This window comes from Chiloscyllium plagiosum, chromosome 17 (genome assembly GCF_004010195.1).
Source record: "Chiloscyllium plagiosum isolate BGI_BamShark_2017 chromosome 17, ASM401019v2, whole genome shotgun sequence".
Classification (NCBI taxonomy): Eukaryota; Metazoa; Chordata; class Chondrichthyes; order Orectolobiformes; family Hemiscylliidae; genus Chiloscyllium; species Chiloscyllium plagiosum.
Window position 1 is genome coordinate 32,671,081 of NC_057726.1, and position 21,920 is coordinate 32,693,000.

The 21,920-nt window shown below is 41.1% G+C and overlaps 1 protein-coding gene across 4 annotated transcripts in view; it reads right to left on the reverse strand.

Annotated features, from left to right (window-relative positions):
* The window catches only part of LOC122558347 (BTG3 associated nuclear protein), a 251,305-nt gene that overhangs the window by 208,304 nt on the left and 21,081 nt on the right, over nt 1-21,920 (reverse strand). For 3 of the 4 annotated variants that reach the window (XM_043706808.1, XM_043706809.1, XM_043706807.1), the window contains exon 2: nt 20,758-20,873. In XM_043706808.1, coding sequence (XP_043562743.1) covers nt 20,758-20,827 — 70 coding nt within the window. In that variant the 5' untranslated portion in view covers nt 20,828-20,873. Of the gene's footprint in view, nt 1-17,419; nt 17,486-20,757; nt 20,874-21,920 lie in introns of those variants that run through there. The other variant, XM_043706810.1, reaches the window with a different exon arrangement.

Sequence of the window (21,920 nt, forward strand, 5' to 3'; positions counted from 1 at the left end):
CGTGTATGGAATGAGCTGCCAGAGGAAGTGGCGGAGGCTGGTACAATTGCAACATTTAAGAGGCATTTGGATGGGTATATGAATAGGAATGGTTTGGAGGGATATGGGCCGGGTGCTGGCAGGTGGGACTAGATTGGGTTGGGATATCTGGTCGGCATGGACGAGTTGGACCGAAGGATCTGTTTCCATGCTGTACATCTCAATGACATTATTACTCTAGTGTACTGATAAATGAAATACATCAACCATAAATATTCAACATTTTATTTCCATGAAAAACATTACAAGAAAAAGATTCTGGAAAATTTAAACGTACAAAGCTTATTTATAGAGTAATATATACAAATTCATGAAATACATCGACCATAAATATTCAACATTTTATTTCCATAAAAAATGTTTCAATAAAAACATTCGGTAAAACTTAAACATACACAGCTTCAGCACTATGGCAGGCGGCGGTTTAAAACACTTCTTCAAGTGTCATCTATCTCATTAACATAGGTTTCTGTCTAAGCAATCTCTCTTTAATTGAGTAAATTGCCATAGTCTCTTGCTCACCGATAAATGAACGTTGTTCAAGGCTGGCAATTAACCGATCACACATTTTCACCATATCGTCAATGGGGACTTTTTCAACTGTGTTCGCTAACTCATCATCATCACTACAATCCTCACATTAATCTGTACATGAACCCGTATTTAAAACCATTGCAGCAATGCTCTCATCGCTCAAGGAATGCACGACAGGCACATCATTGTCAATGTTCAGCATTTCTTTGATGTCAGCTTCATGTAATTTATTTACACTTTCATCCAATAAATTCTGTGCGTAAGTAACAAGGCTTGCTATAATCTTTTTCTCTTCAATGAAATGAAATCCTTCAAACTCTTCATCTGCAGGTTCATTTACAAGAAACATCGTTGTCGGCCAGAGTCTGTGCCATAGATTTGTTAATGTTGCTTTATCAACATTATTCCAAGCATTAGCAACTGCATAAATGGTATCCTTAAGACTAAACTCTTTCCGGAAGTCTTGAATTCCTACCTCTCTGTTGACTGCAGCAAGGATTTTTTTTTTAAAAAAAAAGTCTTTATACTAGCTCTTCATGGAGCGTAAAATTCTTTGGTCACAAAGCTGTAATACCGTTGTCACATTTGGGGGCAAGTAAATGCCAAAAATATCACTGTTCGGCAGGGGGATGTGTGGAGCAGTTGCCCAGGAACAAATAAAATTTTACAGTTTTCTTCCAGTCCAGCTTGTCTGCAATGAGCTGGTGCCGCTGGTACAAAGTGTTTACTGAACCACTCGGAAAGTATTTCTCTGGTTACCCATGCTTTCTTATTTGCATAATAATGCACAGGCAAATTGCGTACACCTTAAAGACATCTTGGATGTTTGCTTTTCCCAATCACTGCCAATTTCACCTTGTGTGTGTGCCTGCAGCATTGACACAATCAAGAATAGTTAATCTGTCCTTAGTTTCCTTAAAACCTGTTGATGCTCTCGTATTAGCTGTTGCTAATATTTTTCTTGGGACATAGTGTCAGTAGAGAGGCGTTTCATCAGCATTGTAAATTTGTTCAAGACTAAGGCTTTCGTCAGATATCAGCTTGGTAAATTCACCAACATAATTTTAACTTGTTTCAGCAGAAGCCTTTTTGCCACAGATTTTCAGGTATTTCACACCATTACGCTCCTTGAATTTCTGCAGCCAACCTTCTGAATATTGACATTCGCCTTTAATGTCCAGTTCATTACAATATTTTCTAGCTTGTTTCATGACCATCAAACCAGTCAGTGGCATATATTCACTTCTTCATTGTCTGATCCACTCCATCAACACACGGTTAAGATCTTTATTTTTTGCCCTATGCAGTATTTTCCTATTTTTCATTAGTTGATGGTCATCACTGTCATCATAAAACTTCAGTGACTTGTTTTTCTGTTTCTTCAAATCATAGACAGTGGTAGTTCCAACAGCATATTCTTCAGTAAGACGCCACACAACCACACCACAATCAAGCTTCTGCAAAAACTCTACTCTCTGCATTATTGATAATGACAGATGCTTCCTTTTCTTTATATTATTGTTAGCCATAGATGTACCTGTACCTCTTTTTGACATTTTCACTCTAAAATTAAACAATTTAGCACAGTAAATACAACACACAACTGACTCCTCCGAGTGCCGGGCCATGCCACCACGTGGGTCGAGTGGGTGCAGCCTTCGCCCGCCAAGAAAACCCCGTGATGTTATGCAGACAAGACGGACGCTGCACGCTCTATGAAAACCTTTGGTTTTCGGAGGTTTTCAGTTTTTGGATGCTCAGAAAAAGGATACGTGCCTGTACTTGTATTCTAATCCAATTTTTAACAAGGAAGGAGGGGTTACAACCCCGAGATATGCACTTTTGTGATTGCTCCTCAACTTGTAGGATTCTAAGTTCATAAGTGTTTATTAACTGAAGGACATATCGAGTAGATGTCATATGAAGAATTTTTGCACAGCATGTACTTCTTACTTTAATTTAGCTTTCCATGTCATATGCATCATTTAAGGATTCAAACAGCGTACTTTTCAATTCTAGTCTTTTTTATAAAATCTGACATTTCCAGAAGTGTAATTACATAGGATAAGCTAACCCCTTTACTTCAACAATAATACATGAGTTTCACAGGTCACAGATGCAGCAAGTTTTTTTTAAATTGACAGACACCTCTCTCTGGCATGAAACTTTAAAATAACATCAGTGACTCGGCAAGATGGCGGCAATTCTGTAGAACTGCTGTGGACAGCTCTGCCTAACAGCCAAGGTATACCGGTGTTTTTTTGCCACCCTGGTCAACTTATGTGGTGGAAATATTAGTTTAAAACCTTACAGAACACATATTTGTTAATATTTGGGAATGGGAAGGATGCCAAAGGGAAAAAGGAGCAAGTAAACAGCAGCATGGAGGACACTCCCCTGCAGCACCTACAACACCAGAGACTGCAGCAGCAGCAGCCTCTCCTGAAACCCCCAGGGACCTGACAGACTCTCAAGAATTTGCTGCGGCGGTGGAGAGACTTACCTTGAAAGTTGCGGCTATGATTGAGGAAATCCGTGGGGAGATTCGTGCCCAGATCCAACCCATTGCATCCATGCTGCAAAAGCACAAGCAGGAGATCTAGGGCCTCGGGGAGAGGCTGGAGGAGATGGAGGGTCGAACTAAGGCCTCGGAAGCTGCAATGGAGTTCTCATCCAGTCGGATCCAGGTGCTGGAGCGAGAGGTGCAGGCCTTGCGAAACCATATCAACGACCTCAAAAATTGTCGGGCTCCCTGAAGGTGAGCAGCCAAGTCAGCTTCTTTGAAAACTGGCTGCTGAAACCTTTGGGCCTTCACATAGAGTCCAGTAGGCTTCAGATTGAAAGGGCGTATTGGGTTACAGTGCACAGGTCAGGGCTGGTGCAGCGTCTCCACCCAGTCCGAGTGCACTTCCACTCATATAAGGACAAGCAAAAAGCTTCCAGATCCCTGAGAAAAGATCCGCAAGCACTGCTTTAAAAGGGGTCAAAAATCATGTTTTTCCAGGATTTTTCAGCAGCTGTAATCTGAAAGAGGAAGTCCTTCGATGAAGTTAAAAAGAGGCTGAGGAACCGGGGCATCCAGTACTCCATGAGATACCCCGCAGTACTTCGTTTCAGCCACGAGGACTCAGTTTATACATTTGACTCGGCTGATAAGGCTAAAAACTTTGTGGACACTTTAAAATAAATGGATTGGCCTGAAGAATATGCTTAATGTTTGTTCTCTTTTCTATTTTTCCCCATGTTTTCCCTTCCTTTTTTATTATTCCTTTCTTTCTCCCTAATAATTTCCTTTTTGGAAAGGGGGAAAAAGACTTTGGAATAAGTTGTTCCTTTTTTTAATAACTGGATTTTCTGATGGGAAATTTTGTGGATGTTCTTTGTTGTCTCTCTCCCTTTTTTTGTTTGTTCTGCTTCTCTTTTAGTCACAACCAGGGGTGACATAAAGCCAGGGATGGGTGGAGTGTTCATCCTGACTTTGTCTTTTTTTCTGTTGATTTAAGGATCATCTCCTTGTTTTTTCTTCTGGCCTAAGGCTGGGGCACAGTCCAGGTTTGAAGGAGCTATGAAGGAGGGGATGGGTAGGGTGAGTGCCCCCTATGGGCAAGGGGAAGAGTCTACCATTCAAGGTTCTATAGTTGGTTTTCTTTGCAGTTTTTTTGGAAGTAATAGTTATTTATAGTTATGATGGAGTCGTTTTTGTATGTATAGTTTTTCGATTCTATGAGTCTTTATTTACTTAAGCTTGGTGTCTTGTAAGCAGGGTTCTCCCTCCGAGGGGTTCAAGGGTGTCTGAAAGGGGTTATGGCTAAGTGTCTTATTAAATGGTGCACCTGGAACATTAAGGGAAGTAATTGGCCTATTAAAAGGAAAAAAGTGCTTTCTAGCCTTAAGAGGGAAAGGGTTGATATCGCTTTGTTGCAGGAAACCCATCTTGATGATGGGGAACACCTGAAATTACAACAGGGGGGTTATGACCGGGTATTCTTTTCATCCTTTACTATTAAAAGTGGGGGAGTAGTGGTACTTATCCAGAAAAATCTTCCGTTCACATTATTAGAGCAGGTGAAAGATGAGCAGGGATGGTTTGTGATACTTAAAGCCCTGATACATGGGGAGGAATATGGCATTTTAACGTCTACTGTCCTGCGGCGCATCTCCTCAAATTTTTGACTAGTACTTTCTCTAAGTTGAGTGCTTTTGGAACACGACACATTATTATGGGGGGGGGGGGGATTTAATTGCCTTTTGGATCCGACAGTGGACAGGATGCCTTGTGGGCCCTCAACTATTTCTTCACAGGCCAAGCAAGTGGTTGACTTATGTGAGGAGTTGGGGCTGGTGGATATTTGGAGATGTCTTCACCCTACCGGCAGGGACTTCACCTTTTTTTTCAAACCCACATAAATGTCACATGAGGATTGACCTCTTTCTGGCTCCCTCGGCCCTTCTGGATTCGATTATGAGTTGTAAAATTGGGAATATAGCTACCTCTGATCACGCGGCAGTATATTTGGAGGTTAAGGCCAAGAGTGAAGGGCTAGGTTTGTGGCACTGGCATTTGGACCCTTGTCTCCTTAAGGATTCCAAATTTGTGGAATACTTTTTGAAGGAGTTTCAGGAATTCTTGACTATCCACACAGGCACGGCTAGTAGTTCGCCCATGCTAATGGGAGACTGCTACGACCTTCACTTTGGGATTAGCTATTTCCTATTCAGCTGGCCGGAAACGACAGAAGGAGGAACAGCAGCGTCTACTTGAGACACGGTTGAAAGCTGCGGAGGCAGCACATTTTGTGCGGCCTTCGGTGACTAAGCTACAGTGGATCATGGCCCTTCGGGCTGCTTTGAATTCAATACTGACACAAACGCAAAGAAAGAACTTGCTTTTGCTAGACAGAGGCTGTTCGAATATGGGATAGGCTAGGGAAGTATTTAGCATTCCTGACGAGGAAAAAGCGTGCTCCCCAATCCATCACTGCAATCAGAGACAGCGCTGGGGTCCTTACATACGATGCTAAAAAGATTAATGAGGCTTTTCGGAGATTTTACTCTGAATTGTATCGGTCTGAAGGTTGCGAAGACTGGAGTGCTAAAATGAAGACCTTTTTTAAGAACCTGGACCTCCCAGGGGTAACCTTGGAATGCCCTTAATGCCCCCTTGACAGTTCAGGAAATATAGGAGGCAGCTCGGCAACTTCAGAGTGGGAAAGCACCTGGCCGTGATGGTCTTCCTGGTGAGTTTAATAAGGAGTTTATAGGGATTCTGACAGGGCCAATGTTGGAGATGTACAATCACTCCTATATGGATGAACGCCTACCACCAGCTTTGAGAGAATCTAATATTTCCTTAATTCTTAAGAAGGGAAGGTTCCTGAGGATTGTGCCTCATACAGGCCCATCTCTCTATTAAATTCAGACTTCAAGATCCTGGCACTGAGATTGGAAAGGGTGTTGTCCCATATTATTAAAGAGGACCAGACAGGCTTTATTAGGGGCCGTAGGTCCTCTAATAATATTAGAAGGTTGCTGAATGCAGTCCAAGTTTGTAAGCAACCATCGATTCAGGGGTTGGTGATTTCCTTAGATGCAGAGAAAGCATTTGAACGGGTGGAATGGCCATATCTTTTTTATGTCTTACAACAATTCCGGTTGGGTGGAGTCTTTGCTAGGTAGGTGGAGGTTTTATATTGCCACCCTCTGGCCACGGTGATTACCAACGGGGTGAAGTCTGGGAATTTTACGATTGGTAGGGATAGTCGGCAAGGCTGCCCCCTCTCACCGTTGTTGTTTACGTTGGTGATAGAGGTGCTGGCAGAGGCCATTTGTCAGAACGTCCACATAACCGCTCCGGAAGTGGGATCGAGGGCACACAAGATTACTCTGTACGCGGATGATGTCCTTCTGTTTTTCACGAATCTGATCACCTCCATACCCCATTTGATACAATGTATCATTTCATTTTGGGCTATTTCAGGATGTAAGATTAACTTTGCAAAATCGGAGGCGATGCCTTTGGGGAACCTTAAGGATGTGCCAGAAGTTGAAGGTGGCTCTAAGTTCCATTTTAAGTGGTCACAGGCAGAGTTCCGGTACCTAGGCATTTTTATTACCCCCAAGTTTGATCTGTTATTTCGGACTAACTTTGCTCACCTGCTCGACAATATTAGGTGAGATCTCCAGAGATGGGAGACTCTTCCAATTTCATGGCTAGGCCGAATGTCTCTCATCAAGATGAATGTTCTTCCTCGTTTGCTTTATCCCATGCATATGCTCCCTATAATGTTTCCCAGGTCAATGCTGCGTAAGCTTATCGGATGGTTTGGTTCCTTTGTCTGGCATCGTGGGCGGCCCCTCATCAAACTTACTAAATTGCAGTTGCCTCAAGGAAGGGGAGGAGTTGATTTCCCAGACATCAGAAGGTATCAATTGAGTTCCCTGCTGTCCTTTGTCTGCGACTGGGTAGGTAACGATCCAAACTCGATATGGCCGGACATTGAGGCCTCCCAGGCAAAGTGCCCTCTTATTAACCTATTGTTCATGGATAAGATGAAGACGGTTATGGACCACTGCCGGAACCCCATTGTCATTAGTACAATCAAAGCATGGAGGGCAATGCGTCAGAGTGAGAGTTGTTTATCCAAGACTTCGCCACTTACACTTATAGTTGGCATGCCCGGGTTCCGACCAGGGACGATGGACTCAGGGTTCAAACTATTGGCAGCGAGAGGAGTTTCTAGTTTGGGAAACTTGTTGAGGGGGAGGTTATGATGTCTTTTGAGCAACTGAGCCACAAATACGGGTTGCCCATCAGAGACCTTTTCCATTTTTTTCAGGTTAGGGATTTCATGCAGAAGAAGACTACGCCTCTCACTTAGCCTTATAAGCCTGATACAAAGAGGTTGTTGCTACGCTCCACAAGCACCCTTTCGCTTAGTGCCCTCTATCGCCTGCTGGGGAGCGGGGCCTGGCAGGATATTAACTGGTTATGAGAGGTCTGGGAGCAAGAGCTGGGAGTGGAGATCGCTTCTGAAACATGGGAGAATACTCGAAAGATCTCAATCTGTAACAGGACATGCGCTACGCAGTTAAAGGTTCTGCACAGGGCTCACTGGCACCAGACCATCTGGCGAAGTTTAAAAAAGGGGCATCTTCAGTGTCCCCCAAATGTATAATAAGTGTAGGTACTCTTACCCACTGCTTCTGGACATGCCACAGGCTGCGTGTTTATTGGAGCGGTGTGGTGGGAGAGATAGGGAGAGTATTGAGGACTGAAATCAAAGGAGACCCGATATCTCTCCTCTTAGGTCTACTGTATTTACCATCTTTAGATGGGCATGGGAAGAAACTATTTAATATTCTTGCATACTGTGCACAGAAGAATATTCTGATGAATTGGATGTCTGAAAACCCGCCGGGCTTGCTGGGATGGCAGAAATTAATTATGGAGCACATTCCATTGGACTTTTTCACAAACATGGTGCACCACACAAGACAACTTTTATAAGACATGGCAGCCCTACTTGAGTTATTTTGATATAGATTTATCAGTTATCTTAACCAGGGAATTTGTTTAACCAGATGATTAGATTTGTCAAGCCCTGGCGGGGGTCTCCCGAGTTAATACGGGTATGTATACAATGCTCCCGTACCTTTGTTTGGGAGCCTTGAGCATAGCTGTTCTATACTTTGTGTTTTTTTTTGCTTTTCTTTTTTTTGGTGTTGCTTTGCACAGTGTTAGGGTTTGCTTTGTATTATAAAGTAGGTTAGTAGTTAGTAGATAGTAGTTGTATTGTAATTTGTGTTTTTTTTCTTTTTATTATACTGATATTTGTGATTGATTGTTTTTTCAATAATTTTATATGTTTGTAAAGTTTAAAAAAATTGCTAATAAATATATTTACAAATAAAAATCAGTATCTTGGAAGTTCTCACAATTTCTTAGATAAAAGTTCTTCTCACATAGCTGTTCTCGCTAGGCACCTGTAAGAAAGACAAGTTTTGTTTTCTTTTTGGCTGTAGGTGGGGGAATGCAAGTGTATTAAAGCATTTTCACCATGTACTAGTGCTCAATCTGGTTCTAAGGAAAGAAATGGGTCACATGGAAAAACATCACAAGGAAAAGATTTAGGAGACAGTGAAAATACTACCGATAGTGTGGTGCTGGAAAGACACAGCAGGTCAGGCAGCATCTGAGGAGCAGGAGAATTGATGTTTCAGGCATAAGCCCTTCAACATCAATTCTCCTGCTCCTCGGATGCTGCCTGACCTGCTGTGTCTTTCCAGCACCACACTCTCGACTCTGATCTCCAGCATCTGCAGTCCTCACTTTCTCCTATGAAAATAGTACAAACATTTTTCTATAAACTTCAGGTTAGGTAAGGAAAGAAAATCATGAAACAATTCAAAAGTAATAATTAATTAGGAGAGCGCCAATTTCAGTAGGTAGAGAGAGAATAACTTCAGCCACATTCAACAGGAATTGAAGCCTGCTAGGTAAATCAAAATTGCCTTTAAAAAGGAGCAGAGTAGACAAACAGGAGACTAGATTATCACAGCAAGCCAGACAGCATCAAGAGGTGGAGAAGTCGACATGGAAAAGATTTAGGAGACAGTGAAAATAGGTAAATCAAAATTGCCTTTAAAAAGGAGCAGAGTAGACAAACAGGAGACTAGATTATCACAGCAAGCCAGACAGCATCAAGAGGTGGAGAAGTCGACATTTCGGGTAGAGATCCTTCATTGCTGATGAAGAGTCTCGAACCGAAATGTCGACTTCTCCACCTCCTGATGCTGCCTGGCTTGCTGTGTTCTTCCAGCTGCCTGTTTGTCTACTTTGGATTCCAGCATCTGCAGTTTTTTTTGTATCTTTAAGATTGTTCAGATACAGTCAAGACACATTCTCTAAAGAATAGAACAAACAAAACCAGAATTCCCTGAATAACAAATGCGATGGTGTGACAAAATGTTAAATACACGTGCAAAAATACAAAGTTCAGAGGGGTAGTGAAAGAAAGCTAGAAGCTAAAAAGGTTCACAGAGAGAGTGACAGAAAATACCAACAATCAACATTTAAGAGGGTAACAATGAATAAATGTTTGTTTAAACATGTGGCTGATGAGAAATCAAAGAAAGATTTGCACATGGAACCAGATAATTAAGTTGAAATGCCAAATAAGTATTCTGCATCTGCTTTGGCAAGGAGCAAGACTCTCCCAAAGTCACAGCCAAGGAGGAGGATAGCTGAGACCCTGGATGGACTGGAAAATTAAAATTAATAAATTTGTTAATTAAAGAGGAGGTATGGAAAGGTCGGTTTACTTAAAGTCACCAAGATCAGATCAGATACATAATACCTTTCCATGGATTGCCACCTTGCTGCAGTGGAGAGGCTCGAGCATTCTTTTGATCTTTAGAGTGTTGCCAACAGGACTTCTGGCAGGGCCACCCATGATGGTAAGGTTACAGGAGAGGAACCAGACAAAGTGCAATCCAATGGCTGCAATGGCAAATGGAGGATGCAAAAGCAGGGAGATCTATCTCCTGTCAAGGACTACACATCTGCTGATGTGCAACAGCATTTGCACGGTCAAAAGACATCCCGCACAAAAGATACCGAGGACAGTTTTGAGATATCTGGAAGTCCCTATCTTCAGACAGATACTTAGGAAATAGAATTTGACTCAGTCATTTCAATCTTGCAATAGAAACAGAAAAGCATTTTGGCAGCTTTCCTCACAACTGAGCAGCCTTCTCAGGATCCACTCTGCTTTCCCTATGTAGGGTGAGGGCTGGAAAGGTTATCCTAAAAATAGCCTGTTCCATCACCAACTTGACTGGAAAACCACATTCAGCAGGCTCATCTAGCTGCACTCTGAAAACAAAAATGATTCTCAATCTCAGGATCTAGAATATACAAACTCTCAGATACTGGGCAAAACAATCATTCAGAATGAACTGCCCTTGTTTCCTGTAAAATGAGGCACTTCAACATTGCTGCCATGCAGGAAGCCCAAAAAGCAGGTGATGGGCAGCTGAGGAAAGAAAGTGGTGGTTGCATCTTCTGTTGGAGAGGAAACCCCAAGGATTGACCACAGAATTGCATGCACCATCAAGAATGAACTCATTAGCATATCAGAGCTCACTGTTGGCATCAATCGCTTCATGACTTTCTGTCTGCAACTTTCCAAGAATCAGCAGGCAACAATCATGAATGCCCCAACCCTTCATGCTATTTATGAACGCAAAGAAGTGTGCTACTTCATTCTGGACACCATACTCTCTAACATCCCTAAGGAACATTAAAATTATCCTCCTTGGTGACTTCAACACCAGAAAGAGCTCCCAACTCGAGAAGGGAACCACTAGAAAAGGAAGGAATCAGGAATTGCAAATTCAATGGATTTCTCCTGCTTGCCAAATATTCAAAAAACCATCACCATTACACTGTTGCACTAAAAAGACTGTTTTGGATTTCTTGGAGGCATTCATGTTCAAAGGACTGGCATATGATAAACTACGTTACTATTAAATTCAGAGCCCAAAACGATGTCTTCATTATTAAAGCTATGAACAGTGCAGACAAATGCGAGATGGACCACCAACTCATCTGCTCCTAAATGTCCATTAAATGCCACCAGAAGCAGCTAACATGAAGAAACAAGTCAGAAAAGAGATGAACATTGAGCAACTTCAAGAGCCATGCAGACTAGCAAAATTCCAACCATGTCTTCACCAAAATCTCCAAAGCATTATGTAATGGAGTGGAGAAAGTCTGGAAAGAGCTGAAGACAGCCATTAATCGTGCTGTCAAACAAAAACAGCTACAAAGACCAGAAAACACAGACTTGTTTGACAAGAATGACGTTGTCATCCAAAACATAACTGACAAGAGGGGGAAAGCTCTCCATGCCTGGAAAAATGATTTCACCAGTGACGCAAAAAGGAGAACTCATCAACAGCAAAAGACAGAGTTACAAAGAAGAACTCGGGAAATCAAAAATCAAATAATCAACTGAGAAAACTAAGAATCTGCAATTCCTCACTGACAAACATAATACCTGAAGCTACTATGGCCTATCATCTCCTACCATCTACTGTTCTTGACAAGCTGAGACAATGAAAAAATCTCTGCCAATCACGGATGCTTCCATCAAAACCTTCAAGAAAAAGGCAATAAACAAACTGGGATTTACCTAGAAATCTCTCTCCTCTCCATCATCGGGAAGATCACTGGCCTGAATCTTTGCAGGGAACTTACTTCCAGTCTCCAAGAAAGTCCTTTCAGAAAACCAAAGAGCTTCTAAGCAAACTACAGACATGGCTTTCACTGCTCAGCAATTCCAAGAGAAATGACAGGAACAACAACCACCCAAAATTAAAACAAAGAACTGCAGATGCTGTAAATCAGAAACAAAAACAGAAGTTGCTGGAAAAGCTCAGCTGGTCTGGCAGCATGTGTGAAGATAAATCAAACTTAACATTTCCGTTGTGACCCTGCCTCAGAACTGACCAATGATTCTGACTCAGTCAACTGCGAAGTTCTGTAGAAGATCCTGTCAAAGGTGGGCTGCCCAGAGAAATTTATCAACACACTCCAACTCCTCCAGAACAAGATATTGGCAATGGTCCACACAGATGGTAGTATGACTATATCCATTGAGGTCGAGGCAGGAATAGGTCACCGCTCTCCCTATCCTTTTCTCCACCTTCATCTTGTCAAGAACAAGCTTCTCGATGGTGTGGAAATTGTCGACAGGATGGTCAAAAAAACTTTTCAACATCATGAAGCTATCACTTGACCTCACTTATGGAACTTCAGCTTGTGGATGACAACGTTACCTTTGCGTTCTTGGACGATAATCTTTAAGCCTCATTTAATCCATTTGTTGAAGCATAGCAAAAGAATTGATCTCAGCCCGAATCTGAAAAAAAGACTCAAATCCTATATCAACCTGTCCCAGGGCAAGTTCTGGTCCATTTCTCCATCAATATCAGTGGAGAATTCCTCTCAGACATAGAACATTTTCCCAACCTGAGGAACACCTCTCATCTAAGACTGTCATTGATGCCAAGATACAACATTGTTCTTTTATGTTTAAAGGCATTCATTCTTCTGACTCTTCCTTCTGGTTCTGAACCTTGGACTTCGTATAGATACCAATTCAAGGCATTTGAGAATTGTCAACAATTCTGATGTTGGAGATAGATTCTCCACATCAACTGGAAGGACAGGCACAGTTATATCAGCATCCTTGAAGGAGCCAACAGCACCAACATCAAGGCCATGAGCAACTGAAACTAACTCCATTGCACGCGAGATGGCCAAAGGAATCATTTGTCCGAGTCTTCATTCATGAATCTCATGATTCGGATTGATAAGACTTTGACAATACCACATTTTAGGAAGGAGAAGAAAGACTTAGAGAAAGGCAAATAACATTTACAAGGATGGTTCCAAAGATAAAAGATTTCTGTTACTTGGACAGATGCAGAACCTGGGACTTTCTTTGAGAAAAGAAGATTGAACTGAGATTTAATAAAGATGTTAAAATCATGAGGAATCAACAGTAAGCTAGAATAAACCACGACAGTTGGGAAAAGGGTCCAGAACCAGATCACACTAATGTAAGGTTAATGGGAAAATAATCAAAGGTGACATTGTGATACAAGGTGTGTGACTTAGCAATACTTTAATATCATACTTTTTGCAGTTTTTGTTTTTAAACTAGCAGCATATGGTTTTGTTGGTGTCTAAAGTGGTTTAATAATTAATGTATAAACATTGCTGCAACCAGTATTACACAGAGACTTCCAGGAGAATAATGGGGATTTGTTTACACTAGGAAAATTGAGGGCAAAACCATAAGACATTGCAGTCCATTCAGCCCATCAGATTTGCTCTGTCATTCAATGAGATCATGGCTGATCTCATAACCCTTAACTCAACTTTCCTGCATTTTCCCCAGAACCGTTGATTTACTTGCTAAGACAATTTTTCAATCTCAGCCTTAAATATACTTAATGACTTAGCCTCAATAGCCCTCTGTGATAAAATAAACTCCAAAGATGTGCTACCCACAGAAAGAAGAAATTCCTCTCCATCTCAATCTTATTCTGAGATTATGTCTTCTGCTCTTAGACTCTCACAAAAGGGGAAACAACCTTTTTACAATAACCCTGTTAAGTTCTCCAAGGATCTTGTATGTTTCAATAAGGTTGCTCTCATTTTACTATACTCCAACGAATACAGGCCCAATTAACTCAAAATAGTCCCTCCACATCTGATATCAGCCTATTGTACTGTCCCACATTGTCAGTATATCTTTCTTTAGATCAGGTGACCAAAGTTATTCATACTTTTCCAGCTGTAGTCTGACGAGTGCCTTGTACAATTTTAGCAAAACCTCCCTCCTTTTATACCCCATTCTCTTTGAAATAAGGGTCAACATTCTGTTTGCCTTACCTATTACATGCTGAAGTTGGATGCTAGGTTTTTGAGAGTCATGAATGAAAACTCCCAAATGCCTCAGTTCCATATCTTGCTGCAGTCTTTCTCCATTTAAATAATATTTAGCTCCTCAATTTTTCCTACCAAAATACATACCTCATGTTTCCCCATATTCCATTTGTTAAGTTTCTACCCATCACACAACCTCTCTATAGTCATCTGTAACTCTGCCATCCTCACCACATGCCTTCCCTATTTTGAGTCATCCACAAACTCTTACAGGAAAGTCATTCAAAAACATTGTAATTGTAGCTCAACACTGACAGGTCGCTATTCTGGAAACGCTCCCTTATCTCAACTTTCTGATCTTCTCTTAGTTAGCCAATCCTCTATCCATGCTAACATATTAACTGCAACATAGTGGGTCCTTGTCATATTCAGTATTCTAAATGTGTGGTACCTTAGCAAACACCTTTTGAAATCCAAATATATTACATCCACTGCTCCCCCTTTATCTATCCTGCTTGTTACCAGCTCAAAAGGATACTAGTAAATTTGTCAGGTATGATTTTCCCTTCATAATGCCATGACAACTCTGCTTGATTTTATTATGTTTTCTCAATGCTCTGCTACTATATCCTTTATAATAGACTCCAACATTTTCCTAATAACAGGTTATCTAACTGGTCTCTAGTTTTACATAGGCAGTTTTCCAATTCTCTAAAGATTCCTGGAAGATTACTACCAATTCACCAATTATCTCTGTAGCTAATTCCTAGGATGCAAGCCACTATGTACCCAAGAACTCTGTGAGAAGCGAGAGAAGTGATTGCTAGGCCTCTGACTGAGATATTTGCAACAATGATAGTCACAGGTGAGGTGCTGGAAGACTGAAAGTTGGCTAACGTGGTCCTACTGTTTAAGAAGGGCGGTAAGGACACGCCAGGGAACTACAGACCGGTGAGCCTGACCTGGGTGGTGGGCAAGTTGTTGGAAGGAATCCGGAGGGACAGGATGTACATGTATTTGGAAAGGCAAGGACTGATTAGGGATAGAAAGTCAACATTGCTTTGTGTATGGGAAATCATGTCTCACAAACTTGATTGAGTTTTTTGAAGTAACAAAGAGGATTATTGAGGGCAGAGCAGTAGATGTGATCTATATGGACTTCAGTAAGTCGTTCGACATGGTTCCCTATGGGAGACTGGTTAGCAAGGTTAGATCTCATGGAATACAGGGAGAACTAGCCATTTGGATACAGAACTGGCTCAGAGGTAGAAGACAGAGGGTGGTGTTGGAGGGTTGTTTTTCAGATTGGAGGCCTGTGACCAGTGGAGTGCCACAAGGATCGGTGCTGGGTCCTCTACTTTTTGAAATTTACATAAATGATTTGGATGCGAGCATAAGCGGTACAGTTAGTAAGATTGCAGATGACACCAAAATTGGAGGTGTAGTGGACAGCGAAGAGGGTTACCTCAAATTACAACAGGGTTTTGACCTGATGGGCCAATGGGCTGAGAAGTGGTAGATGGAATTTAATTCAGATAAATGCGAGGTGCTGCATTTTGGGAAAGCAAATCTTAGGAGGACTTATACTCTTAATGGTAAGGTCCTAGGGAGTGTTGCTGAACAAAGAGACCTTGGAGTGCAGGTTCATAGCTCCTTGAAAGTGGAGTCACAGGTAGATAGGATACTGAAGAAGGCATTTGGTATGCTTTCCTTTATTGGTCAGAATATTGAGTACAGGAGTTGGGAGGTCATGTTGCGGCTGTACAGGACATTGGTTCAGCCGTTGTTGGAATATTGCATGCAATTCTGGTCTCCTTCCTATTGGAAAGATGTTGTGAAACTTGAAAGGGTTCAGACAAGATTTACAAGGATGTTGCCAGGGAAGGAGGATTTGAGCTATAGGGAGAGGCTGAACAGGCTGGGGCTGCTTTCCTTGGAGCGTTGGAGGTTGTAAACCTTATCGAGGTTTACAAAATTGTGAGGTGCATGGATAGGGTAAATAGTTTTTTCCCTGGGGTCGGGAGTCCAGAACACGAGGGCATAGGTTTAGGGCGAGAGGGGAAAGATATAAAAGAGACCTACGGGGCAATGTTTTCACACAGAGGGTGGTACATAAATGGAATGAGCTGCCAGAGGAAGTGATGGAGGCTGGTGCATTTGCAACATTTGAAAGGCATCTGGATGGGTATATGAATAGGAAGGGTTTGGATGGATATGGGCCGGGTGCTGGCAGGTGGGACTAGCCCCTGATAATTTTGTAAACCTCCATAAGGTCACTCCTCCGCCTCCGACGCTCCAGGGAAAACAGCCCCTGCCCGTTCAGCCTCTCCCTGTGGCTCAAATTCTCCAACCCTGGCAACATCCTTGTAAATCTTTTCTGAACCCTTTAGTACAATAACTATCACTAAAAGTAAAAGTGCTTAGTACCTCGCCTCCTTTTGCCCCTTGACTATTTAGTAATTTTGATATGCTATTCGTCTTTTCTACCATGAAGAATAACGCAAAGTATTTTTTCACCTCCTCTGATATTTCTTCATTCCCCATTATTATTTCACCAGCCTCATTCTCTAAGAGGCCAATGTTCACTTTGGCTTCTCTCTTCCTTTTTGCATGTTTAAAAGAAGGATCTTGCTGGTTGCCTTGATATCACCTGGAAGTCTACTATCAAAGTTGATCTTCTCCCTCTCTTTTCATTGCCTTTTGTCAGTTCTTAAAACCTTTACCAATCATCTGGTTTATCATTAATCTTTGTAACATTGTAGGTTTGTTCTTTCAATATAACACTACCCTTAACTTCCCTGGTTAACCACAAATGGCTAGTCCCTTCCCAGAATCCTTCCTCATTAGAATAGTTTCTAAGCTGTGAGCCATGGACTATTTTCTTAAACACCAACCATTCTTCCTTAACCCGTCTTTACTGCTAAATACCTTACCCAGTCCACTCCAGCCACCTCTGCCTTCACTCTTTTGTAATTGCCATCATTTAATCTTCGTATGGTTCCACTTTCTCAAATGGAATGCCAACCTTACCATATTATGGGCACTAATTCAGAGGGGATCATTTACCTGACACACATACTAAACCCGGCTCATTACATGTCATTTGATCCTAAATAGCCTGATCCTTGGTTGTATCCACAACATGTTATTCCAGGAAACTGTCCCAAATACACCGTAAGAAATTCTTCCTCATGTTTTCCTCCACCAATCTGACTATCCCAATCTACATTAAGACTTTGATTAATTCGGATTTAATCTGTCACATCATATAACAATTGTTAGGGTGTGATATTAAGAGTTAACTTGCTCTGCTGACCTGCAGGAAATTGGATGTCCTGAAGCTAGGGTGGGACACCTCTGACTTACAGATAAACTGTAAGAAATTACCTTAGCATCTCCATCCATTTCGATGGCCATTTCCTTGCCATTCAGAGCTAGTTACATGTTCATCCCCTATTCAGAAATCAATAAGAACATTATGATTGGAATTCTGACTACTCCCTGTATTTAAAATAAAATACAATTCACACCATATCTGGCCATTAATGGATGATTTGCATTACATTGTTTCTGAGGATCAAGTGGTCACTGCATTGCATCTTGAATGGCATGTGACTGTGGGGGAATGGCAGGGGATTGTCTTGCGGGCATAAAGGAAAGACTGTTTCCTTTGTTCGGAGAGAGCTTTTGCCACGACCCCGTAAGCCCTGCGAGGTGTGTGTTAAAAGGTTCCTCCAGAAAGTCTGTACTTAACTGTGTTTAATAAAATTTGGTTGTTGTTCACAGACATTGATGTGTTGCAGTTGTATCAAATGTGTAAGAACTTCAGAAAAAAAAGAACCAAACATTTGGTGGCAGCAGTGGAATTCCAACATACACGGAGCTTCCAGGTGGACTGAGTAAGTGATCGTCTGAGTGCCGGGTTGTGTGAAATGGATGGGCCTCCGAGGTAAGATTTACCTTGATCTTATTCCTTAACCTCCCACTCAGTCAACCCCTCATCTCCTAGCACTCTGTGTTGACAGAATCTGAGGTAACCTACACAATTGCATGCCCTACATGAGGGTCAGGGCTCTGAAGTGGGCATGGAGACCACAGACACGAGGTTTGAAGCTCCGGAGCATTAAAAAAAAAGTTAGAAACCAGAAACTTCAAAGTAAAACATCTACACAAAATTTGGTACTTCTTAAAGTTACCAGCTTTATCCCCCAGAGCAAAGAAAGACCTTGTAACTGTTAGACATTTCATGGCCCAAAGTTCCATTATTTTAACATCCAGGTCCTCATATCTGCCTCACATATGGTGATACTCACCTGTTCCTAATCAGTCAGATTGGGTCAATTTTAAATGACCCAATCTGAAGGGTGGAATCACTGTCTGGAGCAAAATGCCCAGGTAACTTTTCCTTCCTCGATATGGCACGATGTCTGCAGCTTAGACTGCAGCTCAATTTGATTCAAGTTGCCAACACATTGGCATTCACCAGCTTCCATAGGTTGCAATAGTAACATATCATTCATCCTGCATCAGTATCGTATTTGATTAACTTAACTGAGCTTCTCTGCCCTTTGTGCTTCACTGAACCCAAATTGTTATAAACTAAGAGAAAAATATTACCACTATCAATCTAATGCTTAAGCAGTTATTTTTAGAAAAAAAAGCATTTCAGTTTGAGTTGGAGGTCGTTTTATAAAAGGCTTGACTAAAGCTGGATGTGTAAAACAGTTGATCCTGAGAAAGGTTAAGAAGGAAGTTACCTTGTGTAAGAAGTTTAGTTTAAAAGTTTCAGACCAGCAGTATTTGGTTCAAATGTGAATGTGAGAAGATTCATGCTCAGCTACAGAACGAATCAAAAAAGTGGTGAACATATTCTCAAGACAAGGAACTGAAGTCACAGATAAATAAAGCCCTAGAGATGTGAAAGAAAAAGAAATTGTCTCCAGTGCCAGTATTGTAAGGGAATGTTGTTCAGATTAATAGGATTGTATTTTATTGTATATTTCAAAATCTTTAAACATATGTTATATGTAAATAGCTTGATTTATTCTATTTAATCCTCATTTGCATAATGTTGACTTTCTGCGGGATGTTACTCATGCCCCCTCTACACATTAACAGCTCAGAGGTGGAATGAGAGGAGAGTGTCAAGCTCCTGGGAGTGGTCATCCACAACAAGCTTTCTTGGACTCTATGTGGACGCACTGGTATCAAGGGCCCAACAATGTTTCTTCTTCCTCAGGCAGCTGAGGAAATTTGACATGACAGCCAATACTCTTGACAACTTTTATCGGTGCTCCATAGAGAACATTCTGACTGAATGTATCACAACTGTATGGCAACCGTACCATTCATGATAGAAGACGGTGATCTAGGCCCGGACAATTACAAAGGCCAAACTCCCATCTATAGAATCCATCAACCAGGCTCGATGTCAAGGAAAGGCTGCCAGCATTCTCAAAGATCCATGCCACCCTGGCAATGTTTTTCTACAATCTATATCATCGGGGAGAAGGTACAGAAGCCTGGACAGATGCACCAGTTGGTTTTGAAACAATTTCTATCCTACTGTTGTTAGAATACTGGATGCACTCACAAATTCTTAACATTCACCTGCACCTGTGTTTTTGTTTTTACCACTGTTTACCTATTATTTTCTTAGTTATGCTATTTAACTCTGATCTGTCTGTATTGCTCGCAAGACAAAGCTTTTCACTGTGCCTCGGTACATGTGACAATAAATTCAATTCAACTCAAAATAATAAACTTCTGTTTTATTGTTAAACTTGAATCTGCAGTTAGTGTTCACGTTTTAGTGAAAGGCTACCTCATTAAAATATTGTTAAAATCTTCAAGTCACATTTCATCCTGGGATCGGAGTTGTTCAATAATAACATCAGGTCAGATACTAACAAAATGAGGAAAAAAGGTTTTGCAGACATGTATGGTTAAGGTCTGTAATGCACCATTTGAGAGAATATTGAAAGCAGATTCAACCACAGTTTTCACAAAAATAATAGATGATTATTTTAAGAAGAAAGACTTTGCACTGTCACACAAAAGGCAGATGGAGTAAGCCTGGCTTGGTTGTTCTTCCAGAGTCACAACATGACAAATGGCTTGCTTGAGTGCCCAAATACTGAAAAGAAATGGAATTACTACCGCATGTTAAAATTAGACAAACAATACAGTAATAAAATAATAAAATTCATACAATATTAACAATGTGTTGTATTATTGTCAGAAAACTGGATCAAGAAAAAATATTAAAGTTGAAAATCATATTGTAAAAATATACAGCTGTCTAATTTTAGGTAAACCAGAATACCATGCAGTTGAATCAAGAATTTGAGCCCAAGTTGCAAGGAAATCTTTAATTTGCACATCAGTGTTGTGGTCAGCTTTCTTAATTTCTGCAGATCCATATAATGATCAAATGTATATTTTTCAAGCATTACAGCTTCAAAAAAATGCACCTAACATTTGATAGTATATCCAAACTTACAATTGTTTGAAGACTATGATAACTGACTTTTTCAATAAAGTTTAACAAATTTAATTTATTCAGATTTTAGGTTACACTTTCATTCCGGCAGTATTTAACATTCTTTGAGATCATAGAGGATAATCAGCAACACAGTCTATGAAAAAGATATGTTCATAAATTAAGCTCTCGAAAATTAGTTTTTAACCTGTCCGCTTAATAGAGAAACTATTCTACAGCTTACCTGCTTGATGTTGTGTTAGGTCATCAACTGCAATTTGAACCACATCTGTCAAATCGTCTTCTGACATCATCTAGTTACGATGCAGAATTAACCTCACTCTGAAATGCCACTACTACCTGAATTGCATAACAGATAAAAATAATTGTCAAAAACAATTTCTGTAACTATACTCTATTTATAAAACTTGTAAAAATGTTGGCAAACATCTCAACTTAAATAACAGAACATGCAACAAAATTTAACCTGTCTTATGCTCCATTCTTGAGTATCGATATGATTGTGATAATTAATATTTATAACATACACTCCATGTCAGGCTTTCGCCAGGGAAAAATATTTCATATTGCAAATTACAGAAAATGCAACAGACGTACTGTTTCCCTGGACCCTGTTCCACTCTGAGGAATATGTTCATAGTATGCATTCCTTCTCAGGTATTCAACCAGAGGGATTTTCCATTTGCCAGCCTTTGCTGTATTATGACTGAAAGGCTTTAGACAATGGCCTTTTAACCATTATCTCTATAAAACTACTATTAGAAAAACATGGCATTCTGATTATAAAGCTTCCAGTATATGAATCCTGCATTCACACCTGGTTGATCTCCTCCAGCAACAATGTCCAAAGGCAGCAATTAAACTTCTTATAAGCATACCTTACCAAAGTGCACAAAAGTACTTCATTCTAAACACAATTAATTCATAAATCCAATTTGTTGTGCAGCATGTTTTACGATATGCAAGTAGAAAATTAAGGAGGGGGTTGCATTACTAGTTTGCACAGGCCTCATTTAAATATTTGAGGAGGTTGAACAGTTCATCCACTTCACCAACACCTTCCACACCGACCTCAAATTCACCTGGACAGTCTCAGATTCCTCCCTCCCCTTCCTCGACCTTTCTACTTCTATCTCAGGCGACCGAATCAACGGACATCTACTACAAACCAACCGACTCCCACAGCTACCTGGACTACACCTCCTCCCATCCTGCCCCCTGTAAAAACGCCATCCCATTCTCCCAATTCCTTCGACTCCGCCGCATCTGCTCCCAGGAGGACCAGTCCAAAATACGTACAACACAGATGGCCCCCTTCTTCAAGGACCGCAATTCCCCCCCCGACGTGGTCGACGATGCCCTCCACAGCATCTCTTCCACTTCCCG